Genomic DNA, 15000 nt, shown 5'->3' on the forward strand with positions numbered 1-15000 from the left:
ATCGCCAGGCTGTGGTATCTGATCTTTAAAGAGCGACCGCTGTCTTAACCTGGTCCAACGTGTGTGTTTGACAGAGAAGGCTCTCAGGCTCCACAAGGCGCTTCAGCTTCCAGAGAGCTTCTAGGGCTGGCCTGCTTCTCCCATCACGTGTCCCCAAGGCCTCAGAGATGCTCCAGCAAGTCTCTCTGATGCGGCTCAAGCCTAGCTCTTTGCAAAGCCTTACTCGGCACTTACTATGGACCAGGTACAGGTGAGGTCTCCACAGCCCACCCCAACTGCTCTTCCGAACTTCCTTCTACTGTGAGGAAAGCACTACTGTCTGCTCTTTTATTTATTTATTTTTTTTACAGTAGCCCCAGTTGGCCTGGAAACTCTCTCTCTATGGAGACCAAGCTGATCTCAATCTCACAGAGATCCACCTGCCTCTGCCTCCCAAGCGCTGGGATTGAAGTCGGGCACCCCCACACCCAGTCATTCTTTCATTTTATAGATGAAGAACCTGAAGAAGTGCAGTGACCCAACAAGCTGGTGGCAGAGCGCCTTCTCCAGCCTCCCCCCAATTCTTCCATGTCCTTGGCCTCCCCAGGTACCGCTCTGTGGTAGACCTCCTGAAATCTTGGTCTGAGGAGAAGCGGCATTACTCATTTCCAGCCCCAAAGGATTGTACCCCTCACTGCCCTTGGCTCTGCAGTGGTCCTGTCTGCTCCCACTACACCCAGGTATCCTTGTCAGCTAAGAGTGATGATGAACACCCAGCGGGGCACCCCAGATGGAGAAGAATGGGGGGTGGGGGTGGAATGAGAGTGAAAACACAGGCTCTGAGGGCTACCTTTTGTTTCTATTTTTGTGGAAGGATCTCACTAACTCTCTATCCTCCTGCCTTAGCTTCCAGAGGGCTGGGACTCAGGCACCACCTGTGCCCAGTGTATGCTTTCTTTTCTGTAAGGTATACATTCCTAGAAAGTTGTGTGGGCACTGAATCAATCTGTGTGTGTGTGTGTGTGTGTGTGTGTGCGTCACAGCGTCTCAGGCCTAGAACTCACAGCAATCCTGCCTCACCCACTCAGGTGCTGGGATTATAGACATGTGCCACTATACCCTACCATTATTTTGCTTTGAATGTTTTGAGCATTTTCTGCCTTCGAAGGCTCCTAGTATCTGTTTTATCCTCTCTCCCTCTCTTCCTTTATATAGTCTTGGTGATGAACCCAAAGCCTCAAGCGTACTAGACAAATGCTCTACCACTGAGCTGTGCACAGTCCATTCCAACTAGATTTTATTTATTATTTATTTATTTTTATTTCTTGTTTTTTGAGACAGGGTCTCCCTGTAGCCCCAGTGGCCTGGAACTTACTATGTAGAGTGAGTGGAGCCTCTGCCTCCTGAGTGTGCCACCCTACTAGGCTCCAAATATCTTGTTTTTGTTTTGTTTTTTTGACAGGGTCTCCCAAGTCAGTCTGCCAGGAAGTCACGCTGTGAACAAGGTGGCTTCAATCTTACAGAGATCTGCTTGTCTCTGTTTTTTGAGGGCTTCAACTATCTTTAAAATAAAAATAAAAGTTAGGGCTGGAGAGATGGCTCAGTGGTTAAGAACACTGGTTGTTCTGGCAGAAGACCTGGATTCAAATCCCAGCACCCACATGGCAGCTAACAACTGTCCGTAACTCCAGTTCCAAGGGATCCCATAGCCTCTTCTGTCTTCCGCGGGCATTGCATGACATGGGTGCACTTACCTACATGCAGGCAATACATGCATACACATAAAATAATAATAAATAAAATATTTTTAAAAAATAGACTAGCTGCCCCAGAAAAACAGAACCATTCCTTTTTTATTATATTAAGACCTTCATTTATTTTACATTTGTTTGTTTATTTATTTAGTGTGTACATGTGTGTAAAATAAAAATAGCATATTTTGAGTGCTAAGATTATGTTGATAATATGCATAAAAATACAATGCAATATTGCTGCTGTGAGCAACAGGACAGGAACTTCCAGCTGTCCTAGTCTGTCCATTTCTTTTGATCCTGGCTGTCTCTCTGTGACTCATTTGTTGATAATGTCAGAATGCAAACTCTGAGACCCCCCTACAAAATGTGACATCTGACCCAATGCCCCTCCTGCCTCCCATTAGATGTTAATTACCTCCTTTCTAATGAAGTGCAGAGGTACAGAAAGGGTTAGAGACTCAGTCAAAGTCACACAGCAGGTGATGTGGTGATCCTGATTCAAGTGTGTTTGATTCTAGTCTGTGTTTAACCTTCAACACAGTGACTTGCAAAGGTTAGTTACCAAAAGGAAAAATTTTTTAATGAAATGAACAGTATAGAAAACAGTAGCTTATACCACATATGATAAGGCTAAATACTGGTTTATAAAACGTGTGTGTACATGTGCGTGCATGCGTGCGTGTGTGTGTGTATGTGTGTGTGTGCATGTGTGTGTGTATACACACACACATGCTCTCACGGTGCTGGATATCAATCCCAGGGATTTATAATGATTGGGTGTGTGTTCTACCATTGAGCTACCCATTCGTAGGCCTGGCCTGCCCTTCATTCATCAAATTTTTGTGCTGTGTGTGCGTCTCTAACTTTTGTACACATATGAAATAATTCCTTACTGTTGGTTACAGTAAAAAAGGTTTATTTTATTTGTTTATTTTTATTTATCTATTTATTATTTTGGTCTTTTTGAGACAGGGTCTCCCTGTAGCCTCAGCTGTCCTGTAACTCACTATGTAGACCAGGCTGGCCTTGAACTCATAGAGATCCACCTGCCTCTGCCTCCTGAGTGCTGGGATTAAAAGCATGAGTCATCACGCCCAGCTAAGAAGATATTTTTAAGTCCCCTTCTCCCTTAGGACAAGCAGACCACCCTCCCAGGAAGACCTCACATAATGTACCCACCTGGAACCCAGCCCAGGAACCTTGCTGTCCAGTGATTCTGGGCTCCTCCAAGCCCTTCACAGTTTCCTTGTCTCTGTGCTTCCACAGATGGTGTGGGCATCCTCCAGTCGGCTGGGCTGTGCTATCCACACCTGCAGCAGCATCAATGTGTGGGGCAGCACCTGGCAGCAGGCTGTGTACCTGGTCTGTAACTATGCCATTAAGTAAGTAACACAACAGGAAAGGGGCGCTGGGGAGGGAGAGCAGCTGCTCGGAGTGTAAAGATCCACACAAATGTTCCCCCTTCTATTTAAAACCATACAGGTTAGGGAATTTTAAAGAGTCAATTTACAACCCATTTTTTATTTGATGCTGGGGATGGAACCCAGGGTGCTCTGCCCCTAAGCTGAACCCAAGTTTCAGAATCACTTGGGAGAGCAGAAGAAGGTACAAACACAGCATCAGATGAAGTCTGTAGTAGGAGTGTGGCCCAGATTGGCTCATCCACCCATTGATGTGGCTGTGCTAATACCTCACTGTGGATCTAGATTTTCAGACCAATGCCAAGCCTCTTGCCACAGGTGCAGTACCAGTCCTTCTGAGCTTAACTCAAGAAAATAGACAGCTAAAAATACCTGTTCCTGCAGGCAGGCAGATCTCAGAACAGATGGGATAGAGCATGCTCAGCTCCCTCTCCAAGACTCAGCAGTCACCTTGGTGGGAGAGAGATCAGGAGCCATTTTTACCCAAATCTCTTAGAAACGCAGGGATATAATGATAGAAGTTCCCATCCAAGCTGGGCATGGTGGTGCATGACTTTAGTCCCAGCACTCAGGAGGCACAGGCAGGCAGATCTCTGTGAGATCCAGACCAGCATGGTCTACATTGTGAGTTCTAGAACCAGCCAGAGCTATAGGAAGACCCTATCTCAAAGTTCCCATCCAATACACAGCATGCAAACTTCTGAACATCGAAGATTCTCATCACAAAACAAGAACAGCTGTTTAGTCTTGTTTGGTTTTTGAGACAGGCCTCACTCTGTAACCTAGACCGACCTGGAACTCACTCTGTAACCTAGACCCACCTGGAACTCACTCTGTGGCCTAGACCGACCTGGAACTCACTCTGTGGCCTAGACCGACCTGGAACTCACTCTGTGGCCTAGACCGACCTGGAACTCACTTTGTAGCCAAGACTGACCTCAAACTTCTGATTGCCTCAGCTTCCTAAGAGCTGGGATTATAGGCATGAACCACAATGCCAGGCTTAGCAATTATCTTTCATGAACATGCCTAGTCCAAGATCATCCTTTTTTTGAAAGAACTTTCCCCCTAAGTGGTTAAACAAAATGAAACCAAATCCCACAAAAGAACCACTTTAATTCTGTCACTCAGTCCTTCCCACCACCCATTCTCCGACCTCACCTTTAAGGAAAAAAAAAGACAGGATCTCATGTAGCCTAGGCTAGCTTGAACCTTGAACTCCTGATCTGCCTGCCTCAATTTCCTGATTGCTGGGATTAGAGGTATGCTCTGCCATGCTTGATTCCTAAAAGCTCCTTCTGAGATCTGGATTTGGGGGGCTGGAGAGATGGCTCAGTGGTTAAGAGTACGTACTGTTCTTGCAGAGGACCTGAGTTCTGTTCCAAGCACTCACAGAAGGTGGCTTACAACTACCTATAAATCCAGCTCTAAGGGATCCAGTGTCTCTGGCCTCTACCGACACCTGCACATGTGTGGCATGCAGACACACAGATAAATACATGTACATATAATTAAAAAGTTAAAATAGATACTTGCTGCAAAAGATCAGACACCTACTAGATCAGGTTTCTGGATGAAAAAAGAAAACTGGGAGCCGGGCGTGGTGGCACACACCTTTAATCCCAGCACTCAGGAAGCAGGGGCAGGCAGATCTCTGTGAGTTCAAGGCCAGCCTGGTCTACATACTGAGTTCCAGGACAGCTGGGGCTACAGGGTAACCCTATCTCAAAAAGAAAAACAAAACAAAACAGCAAGAACAAAAACAGAAAACAAAACAAAAAATCCTCAAAATGTTAAAAAAAAAAACAACCCAATCACTTTTGGGGGGAAAAACACTGATTCCATTTCTGGCCATAAGGAGTATTCACTTAAGGTGTAAGAACTTGGGGCTTGTAAAGATAACTGACATACAGGCCAAGGAAGAGATAATGTAGCCTGGATCAAGGGCAGAAGTGATTCTAGGTCTTATGAGAAGAAAGAAACACAGCAGAACAGACACACAAGCTCAGACCGGGACAGCGACTGGAAAGGCAAGATGTGTGCATGTTAACTGGATGTGCTGCTAGGGCATTCTGGTGTTTGACACAGGGTTTCTTTACCTAGTCCAGGATGGCCTCGAATTCACAAACCCTCCAACTTCAGCCTCAGTGGCTCAAGGATAGGGCTCTCAGGGTGAAGCTAAGCACACCCTGCTAACTAGGGCACTCTGGAATGCCCCACCCACAGCCCCTATGGGATTCTGTAAAGCAGGAATCAGAAAATTATGGCCGGTGTGGCTTGTTGCCTGTTTTATAGACAGAATTGTATTGAAACCCAGGAATCCCATTCCTTCATAAGCTCTCTCTTTCATGTCATAGAAATACACATGCAGGCACTAAATAAATCAATGTAATAAAATTAAAATTCAGAGTTGCAGTAAAATATAAGAAAATATACCATTAAATCTTTTTTTTTTTTTTTTTTTTGGTCTTTTTGAGACAGGGTCTCCCTGTAGCCCCAGCTGTCCTGGAACTCACTATGTAGACCAGGCTGGCCTTGAACTCACAGAGATCCGCCTGCCTCTGCCTCCCAAGTACTGGGATTAAAGACGTGCACCACCACGCCCAGCCCATTAAATCATTTTGAAGTGAACTCAGTGACATTAATTATAATCATAATATTTTTACAGTTATCTGTGTATAGAGGGGCGCCCATGTCACTCTGCAACTGTAGGATTTTTTTTTTTAGACAGGTCTCCCTGTAGCCCCAGCTGGCCTGGAACTCTCTATGCAGACCAGAGCTCCACCTGTCTCTGCCTCCTGTGTGCTGGGATTAAAGGCGTGTGCCACCTCGCCTGGTGTTTGCTTTTTTTGAGACAAAGTCTCACTGCATAGCTCTGGCTGGCTACATACCTCCTATGTAGACCAGGCTGGCCTCTAACTTACAGAGATCTGCCTGCCTCAGCAGAGAATTAAAGGTGTAAGCCACCATGCCTGGCTTCACAGGACCACTTTTGGGAGCTGGTTCTTTCTTTCCACCACATAGGTACTGGAGATTGAACTCAGATTGTCAGGCTTGGCAGTGAGTGCCTTTACCCCCTGAGCCATCTTGCCAGCCTTATTTTCATTTGAGACAAAATCACGTAGCCCAGACTGGCCTCAAACTCACCAGGTAGCTGATGATGACCTTGAACTAATCCTCTTGCTTCCATTTCCAAATGCTGAGGTTACAAGCATGCACCTCCACACATGGTTTATGTGGTGCTGGGGACTGAGCCAAGAGCTTTGTGCATGCTAGGCAAGCACTCTACCAACTGAGCCACATCCCCAGCCCTCTCAAATTTTTTTTTATCAGCCCATAGAAACCTCTGTAATGCAGCCATTAGACAAGAACTTCCTATCCCCCTCTCTGAAGGGTGATCTTCTGAGAGGCAATTCCAGAGCAGGCTGTGTAGATTAGGGATGAAACCCTAAAGATATGGAGGGCAGTGGCCATGAGACTCCATGATGGTTACGCTGATCAGCCAATTACTCCAGCTCTCAGTTGTACACATACAGGGATTTTCTCACTGGCTATTTCACATCATTTTTATGAACACTCTCATTTATTTGATTCAGAAGATAGTATGAATTTTTTTTTTTTTTAAATGAGGTGGCTTGATCTGTTACTAGGATCAGAACACAGAACCAGAACCCAGGACCAGAATTCAGTTCCACCCCCTCCAGGGGAAATGAGAACACCAGCTGTTAACAGGAAGTCACTGTTTGCCAGGTGCAATACTGTACACATGCGCATTTGCTCGTAGCTGCATCCCTGAAGAGGAAAGTTCTTTTTGTTGTGCAAAGAAAGAAACTAAAAAACAGATGTGCCATGTTCAAGGTCACATAGCCAGCCAATGAACCTTAAGGCAGAGATGTGGACATATGTGAAGGTTGTTCACTTAACTATTCTGTTCCCTAACCCTGTTTCCCCTGGGCCTTTTCTCTTTCAGGGGAAACTGGATTGGAGAGGCACCCTACAAGACAGGGAAGCCATGCTCTGCATGTCCCCCCAATTACCAAGGCAACTGCAACAGCAACATGTGCTTCTCAGGACTCAAATCCAACAGGCTCCTGTGGATCTGAAGAAGCCCAGTGCTATGGTGCCTCCTGTTGGCCCTGACCTTAGAAACTTCTCCCTGGTCAAAGCCTAGATTCCCTTTCTTAAATGTCCAGAATGTGTCAAAGGTGCCTCGTTGTCTCCTTCCCTATTTCCTTAGTGACATCCTTCTTCTCTCAGACCTCTGGGAAGACCCCCATTTTTCCTTAGTCTGAATCTCTGAAGCCAGGGCAGCCAGGAACAGAACTGGAAGCTTAGCTTGTGACTCTCAGACTTTCAGCCCAAGACTGTCCACCCAGTGAAAGGCATTTATTAAAAAATCTTTAGCCTGGGGTGGAAATGTAGCTCATCCCAGAGAGTGCTTGCCTGGCATTCCCAAAGTCCTGTTTCAGTTCCCAGCAAGGCATATAGGGCTTGTTGGTGCATACCTGTGGTCCTAGCACTGGGAAGGTAGAGTCAAGAGAATCAGAAGTTCCGCTACATAGTAAATGTGAGGCCAACCTGGGAGAGCAAACAGACAGCAAAAATATGTTTTACCTAAAACTCACCTCCACCCATCAAACTCCAGCCAACTTGGCCAGCCTTTGGGGGCTAGTGGTTTCCTCCTAGGTTGGACACATTTCAGGTCCTAACTTGCTTCACAGATGGGGACACTATACCTCCTTCAACCTATCTGGAGCCTCTGCAAAGAGCAGAGCCGAGACCCAGAACCCAAAGCCGCTGGCATCTGACTCTCAATCTGCCCTGCTCTCTTCTGTCTGCTATGTCACCACACCACACATTTTTCCATCTCAGCTTCAGCAGGCTGATTCTCTTTTTCTCCCTTCCAATCTCATTTTCTCTCATTCCAATAAACCATTTCCCCTTTTCCCACCCCATCCCACCCAGAGACCATAAAACACAAAAGTTCTTTTGTCTCTGGAGATAGTAAAACCTCCTCCTTCAGACCTTGCCCTCCAGCTGAGGCCCACTCCCTGCAGGCTACAGAGGGCTCCATTCATAGAGAGAGCCCAGACTGGACAGAAAACAGCTCCTTCCCCCAGAGCCCCTGTGAAGCCCTGGATCAAGTGCATCTTCTCTCCTCTAGGTCGTTTCCACCCAGGCCATTCCTCTCTGCTTCTAATAAAATCATTTGAGATCCTGGGCTGTGGCTCTTGTCCGGACTCTGTCAGCTCCCAGGAGGGTCAAAAGCCAAGAAGAATTTGGTTTAGGGGAGAAAGAGTGAGGGGAAACTAACTCTACTGGAAACAGGAAAGGGGGCTAACAAAGGGCATCAACTCTTTCACTTGGCAAAAGAGAAAGGCCGAGGTCAGGATGAGTGTCAGTATCCAGATGCTGGGAATGAGTGAAATGAGAGGGTCAAGGGTACAGATGCAAGTTTATTATTCCCAGATAATAGCTTTCCTCCTTGGGGATGGCTGTATTAAAAAGTCCTTTATGCGGGGTATGGTTGCGCACCCCTTTAATCCCAGCACTCAGGAGGCAGAGGCAGGTAGATCTCAGTGAGTTCAAGGCCAGCTTGGTCTACATAGTGAGTTCCAGGCCAGCTGGGGGCTACAGGGTGACCCTGTCTCAAAAATACCCCCCAAAATGATAATAAAATAAAATAAAATGATGATGTAGCTCAGCTGATAAAGTGCTTGTCTAGCATGCAGAAAGTCCTAGGTTTGATCCCTAGCACTGAATTAACCCCAGACTTGTAATTTTAGTGCTCAGGAGATGTAGGTAGGAGAATCAGAAGTTCAAAGTCACCCTCTCCTACATAGAAAGTTTGAGAATCAGAAGTTCAAAGTCACCCTTTGCTTAATGGCAAGTTTGAGGCCAGCCTGGACTACATGAACCCCTGTCTCAAACAAATAAATTGTTCCTTCTCCTGTAAAACCATGTAATATATAATATTACATTTTAAAAACCATATATCTAGGGATGTGACTCAGTTGGTAGAGTGCTTACCTAGCAAGCAGGAAACCCTGAACTTGATCCCCAGCATGTCAGAAACTGGCATGAAGTCACACATTATAATCCCAGCACACAGGAGGTAGAGACAGGAGGATCAGAAGTTCAAGGCCAGCTCTGCCTATAAAGCAAGTTCGAGGCCAGTCTGGGCTTAGGAGTGAGACGCTGTTTCTGAAGGAGGAACAGAAAGAGGAAGGGGAGGAGGTGGTAGAAGGGAGGGAAGGGGAAGAAAAAAACTCACTGGCGGGAGTAAACAAAGGTGGAGACAATTCTGGGAAGAGGGCCTCTGCCAGGCAGGAATTCTAGATGGTCTCCAGATTCCCCTTTTCTGGTAACTTCTGAGCAAGCCCAAGGCCAAGATATGAGCAGGTTGGGTTCATTCCCAGTGGAGGCTTCAGACCCTGCAGATCTACAGAGCAAAGACAGGCTTGAGAGGACCATGCTTGTCCTAGGTGTTCAGAGGGAAATTGCTGTGGAAGTCTGTGTTGCAAAGCACTCTGTAGAAATTCAAATGTTGTTGCTTTTTGTTTGCTTGTTTGGCATTGGGGATAACACTCAGAGCCTTGAACATGGTAGTCCCTTATTCTGGCCTTTTGTAGAAAAAGCTTGTTTATCCCTGAGATCTAGAATGTTCCTGTGTTGGGCCAGGTAGTGTTTGACTGGCATGTACAGGCTCTGGGTTCCATCCCCAGCACCATAGAATGTTCCTGTGTTCCCAGAGCTTGTCATTGTAGTGGAATGGCTGTCAGAAAATAAACAGAAGATGAACACACTTTATTAGAATTGACATGTTACCTGGGAGGATAGGAATGAGAAGCTCACAGTCTAAACAGGAATAGGGGGTCTGAAGAAAAATGGCTTTCTTTTTAAGATTGTGTTTGAGAGCAGTTTTAGATTGACAGTAAAACTGAGCAGAGATTTCCTATATATTCCTTGTTCCCACATATCCATAGCTTTCCCCATTATCCATGTCAAACAGACTTTTTAAAATGAAGAGGTGGGTGGGTTCCAGGGAGGAGAGGGCTGTGTGAATAGAGGACCGTGGACTCAGAGGGTGCCTGGCAATGCCAGGGCCTGAAAAAACACCTCTGCGTGTGCGTGTATGCGTGCGTGCGTGCGTGCGTGTGTGTGTGTGTGTGTGTGTGCACGTGTGCACAGGAGTGGTGATCCATGTCAGGGAGGTAGGTAGGGGCCAAACCATGAAGAGTCTTGGGGCTACATCAGGGAGCACACTAAGATCCAGTCACTGGAATGACAGTGTTAAGTTTTCACTGAAGATAAAGAGGACTACATTGTCAAAGGCCAGATTTGGTAAGGGCCCATCTGGATGCTAGGAGCAGTTACTTCAGTAATCCAGGTGAAAGATGAGGTTGACTTGAACCAAGGTGCTGGCACTGGGAAGGAAAGTGGGTGAGCTTCTGAGCTGAGAATTGGGGCTATAGACACAGGTGCCCCTGGATGGAGGGCAGGGAGAAAAGCAGGTGTGCACCTTTTCTAGAGGGTCTGCTCCTGGCTTCAGTTTTCTCTGAGGAAGGGAAAGCTGCATCTTGACAAAGAGCATAGAAAAAATTCAAGATGAAGAGAATGGACAAAGTTCAAAGAGAGAAAATTCTGGAATAGAGGAAATAATAGGTGAAAAGAAGGGAAGCCTGGGGTAAGGATTTGGGGTGGTGTAGGGGATATGTGGAAGTTGGTAGCGACCATGGTCCCATCTAGCACGAAGGACCGGCTGGGTGTAGACATGAAGAAAGCAAAATACTGAGGTCTATCCTGGCTTGGGGTGTTGTCAGGAGAGAAACTGGGAGAGAAGCAGAGAGAGGCTAAAATAATGGTCTTGAGCTTAACCTAGACAGGAAGCAAAAGAAGTCAGGAAAAAGTCAACACGCGGGAGAGCTCAGAAAACAGAGAACTGGAGACAGCCAGTGCCCATCAGTGACAAGTGGAGCTACCCCGGAAGTGGCTGAGAAAGTGTACCCAGAGAGAGCTATATCAGCTAGGCTTTTTGGAGGTAGAGCAACACAGGAGGCTGATGTTACTGTAAGGAGACAAAAAAACTTACCAAAAAGCACCAAGAACATGACAGAGCTGGGTTTTGTGACTCCTCTGAAATCCAAGTTTGTCATTTGAGCACTGCCTAACAAGAGGAAGAAAGCCAGGGTCGGGCATGTCATATGAAAGAGAAGGTCTCAGAAGACCTTCTCTCAGAAGATCTTCTCTCAGAAGACCGCAGGCTTCATCAGCAGGTTTCCTGTAGAATGGAGAGGAAGGCCAGCAGAGGAGTCTTGCACCCACAGGTCTGGAGCCAGTGGTGAATTGCTCCATCCCAAATAGCACCCACCACTGAGTAACATCTTTGATGATCATTAATCTTATTAAGGCTCATCTCCTCCAATAGTCCACAAGTTCCATACATGCAAGGATGACGTCTGCTGTGCTCATTTCTATGTCATTGGAGTTTAGCACAGGATACTACACATAGTGGATGCTCAATTAACCTGTAAGATGAATGGGAGAAGGGGCTGTAATTCGAGTTCCTCACTGACCCACTCTGTGAGACTCAAGCAAGCAACTTTCCTCTGTCTCAAGGTCCTTATCTCAAGGTTTAATTTAATCCTGCCAATGTCTGTTTGCAGCTCCCAGCATCAAATCTGGTAGGCAATAAACTCAATTCTCCACCCTCCTTTGCTCCACTACCCCTCTCTAGACCTCCCCACTTTTTCCTGCACGCACCGCACCCATAATCCAGAGCCATAAAACCCCACCCATTATGGACTCTCGACTCCCCAGCTCCTCCTGCTCAGCCCCTTCTCTCAAGTTGGAAGGCTGATGTTTCTAACATCTGGCTTCAGGTTCCCCTAAACCCAAGAGTGCTGGACTGAGGCCTGAATGGACCTCTGGTCTAGCCAGGTTGCTGTTGCCATGACAAAAGCGACAGTTCCCAGCCACAGGTTCCCCCAAGAGACTGGTTACTCTTTAACTTAACGTATCCACCCACCTTGGGTGATTAGGAGAATCAATAAGATAACCAGGCGGTGGCAGCTGGCTGTGCTTACTGCCTTCCTGGTGGACCAGCTCCTGGTGGCCCCTCTGTTGCTGTGTGTGGGTCCCAGCTCCTCCATGTCTCCCGGTGTCCAGCTGGGTGCATGGTCATGGTCAGTGTGAACGTGCCCCTTGGGGCTCCAGTGGAGGGTCCGTATGGTGAGTAAGGCCAACAACTGGGGTTGGGGGACAGCTGGATGGGTTGGGACCATGGGTGAGGCTTCAAAGGCCACAGGACACCCCCTGTGTTTCTGATGGGCTGAAAGACGGTCCAAGGATTCCTCCTAGAATGACTGGAGGCTCTGAGGAGGTCTGGGCCTTGTTTGCTAAGGTTTCTGAGGAGGACATGGCTGTGTGGGGTGGGAAATTCTGGGAGGGGCTGAAAGAGCCTGAGGCCAGGGTTTGGTTTGTTTTACCTGGAGGAAGGCTTTGCTGGGAACCCACGCCCAGGGCTTTCCCTAATTCTGCAAAAAGTAGAGGTTTCCATACAGATACATCAATGGCCTTCAAAGTCCCTGGAAAAGGAGCTAGGCCTGGTGGTATGTAGTCGCTGCGGTGGGACCTTGGTGAATGAACCCCAGGAGAGAGTCTTTTGGTTCCTTTATGCCTCCCTTAGGGATAAGGTTTAAGCACAGTCCAGCAGGGGCCATGGAAACAGAGCATGTTCTTGTGTTGGGTGTCAGGGGCTGGGGAAGTATACTACCCACTGACCATGAAGGGTTTGAGAGACCCCCCAAACTGAAGTAGCCCAAATGTCCCTTAGTAGAGGGAGAATAGGTAAATTTATGAGGAAACTCTGTCCCGTTATGGAAGAAAAAAATTGCAGTCTGTGTGGGGATGGGGACGAAACTCTAAGCTGCAGTAAAAGAAAGTAGCAAAAACCTGTGTATATATTTTCTGATAACAAAACGGATGTGGCCCTATATATGTACACACAGGTTTGTATTTGCATAGAAAATTCCATGGGAGGACACAAAGGAACTGGTGGCAGTTTTATTTCTGTGGAGGGTGTTCAAGAGACTGTTTTTCCTTCTGAGGCACATTCTGGATTTTAAAAAACTAGGGGTATTTTATAAACCTGTGAAAGCACACATGCCCGCATACAGCTCTTGGCCTCTGGAACACGGTCCATCCTGGTGCTGGCTCGAGTTCTGCAACATTCATCTCAGCCATTTAACCTTTCTTTACCTCCTTTGTCTTCTTTGAAGTGGACACAATATTGGAGCCCTGGACCCCTAAAGGCACATGGAGCCAGGGTGTAAACCTCTTGATAGCACCCACACCGTAAGGACTCAGTAAATATTACTTAACGTCATTTTTGTAAACATTTATTTCGTGTGTGTGCGTGTGTGTGTGTGTGTGTGTGTGTGCGCGCGCGCGCGCTTGTGAGTACGCACTGGCCATGGTATGTATTTGGAGGCCAGAGGACAGCCCAAGGGAGTCAGTTTTCTCCTTCTACCATGTGGGCTCCAGAGATTGAACTCAGTTCATCAGTCTTGGCAACAAGTGCCTTTACCCATTGAACCACATTGCTAGCCTCTTAACATCATTCATAGCTGAGGTTAGATGGCCAATGACAGACAGTCAGGGACTGGTCTTCTGATTTGGCTGGGGATTCTTTGCTTTAACCCACCGCTAAGCAGAAGAATGTGATGTGGAGGAAACAACAGAACCTGAAGAGTAAAATGGCCTGGGGACCCATTCCACTCATCATCAGTGTGACCTTGGAAAAGTCACTTCCCTTCTCTGAACCTATTTCCTCTTTTGGACAATGGAGATAATTTTGCCAAATTAGAGATTAGATGGACACAGTTAAGGGCTGGTATACCTTAATCTACGGTTGTAAGACTTGGTTGAACCTATGCCCAGAGGAAGACTCATTGGATCCCAAAGGGAACAAAAGTCAGCTTCTGGGAGCTACAGCCTTTCCATAAGCCTAGGCTAGGGGTGAACAAGAGGCCCCATAGAGTCCTCCTAAAGGCTAATGTAGCAATAGTATCACCCAAAAGCATCTTCCTGCCTCCCAGGTCTACACATTTCAGATGATGTTTGTATGTTCTCTCACTTCACCCACTGTGCAGTGTTTACCACATAACTGGTATCCAACGGAGAACTGCTGGCATGCATGGATGGATGGATGATGGATGGATGGATGGATGATGGAGAAGTTAGATGAATGGATGAATGGATAGAAGGATGGTTGCGTGTGTAGATGGATAGATGGATTTGTATGGGTGGATGGATGGGTGGATGAGGGGATAGGTGAACAGATGGTGGAATGGATACATGAATAGATGGGTGGTTGGATAAATGGGTGGTTGAATGGCTATATGAATGGATGGATGATGGATGGATGATGGATGGATGGATGGATGGGAAGAATATTCTGAATCTATTGTTTAATTGTTGCAACAGCTATGTGAAATAAATATTGTTATCTCCATGGAAAAAAAGAGGGAAAAAAAGGCTCAGCATTTTAAAAAAGAAATTTGACTTGTGATATGATCCAGTCAGCTGTTGCCAACCCTCTTGGTGTGGCTGGAAGAGAAAGGAGGGCTCCAATGGTCAGAGTCACAGCATCACAGCATACATCTACTATAGCTACAAAAGAGAGTACCATCATTCCAGGACAGTGGAGCATCTGTGCGTGTGTGCGTGTTTAAAGGACCCCATTTCATTTTCTGATAAAGTGAATGTGATTAACATCCAGTGCTACTTTTTCTTCCTTTTTCTCAACCTGTATGGCTTTTAGGGCACCTACCTCCCTGACCTTC

General features: G+C 46.6%; 1 protein-coding gene and 1 long non-coding RNA gene across 3 annotated transcripts in view; one reads left to right on the forward strand and one right to left on the reverse strand.

Annotated features, from left to right (window-relative positions):
• Window positions 1–8073, forward strand: part of R3hdml (R3H domain containing like) — a 14250-nt gene extending 6177 nt beyond the window's left edge. Inside the window, exons 3-5 of the mRNA XM_008851005.2 lie at window positions 587–719; window positions 3000–3115; window positions 7125–8073. Of these exons, the coding sequence (XP_008849227.1) occupies window positions 587–719; window positions 3000–3115; window positions 7125–7257 (382 nt within the window). The 3' untranslated portion in view covers window positions 7258–8073. The remainder of the gene's footprint in view (window positions 1–586; window positions 720–2999; window positions 3116–7124) is intronic.
• Window positions 8074–9063: 990 nt separating this feature from the next.
• LOC115067355 overlaps window positions 9064–15000 on the reverse strand; it is a 41511-nt gene continuing 35574 nt past the window's right edge. The window contains exons 3-4 of one of the 2 annotated variants that reach the window (XR_003846775.1): window positions 11247–11682; window positions 9074–9596 (exon numbers count right to left, since the gene is read on the reverse strand). This is a non-coding gene — a long non-coding RNA (uncharacterized LOC115067355). Of the gene's footprint in view, window positions 11683–15000 lie in introns of both variants that reach the window. The other variant, XR_003846774.1, reaches the window with a different exon arrangement.

The sequence above is a fragment of the Nannospalax galili genome, unplaced genomic scaffold (assembly GCF_000622305.1).
Source record: "Nannospalax galili isolate Female #2095 unplaced genomic scaffold, S.galili_v1.0 scaffold205, whole genome shotgun sequence".
Classification (NCBI taxonomy): domain Eukaryota; kingdom Metazoa; phylum Chordata; class Mammalia; order Rodentia; family Spalacidae; genus Nannospalax; species Nannospalax galili.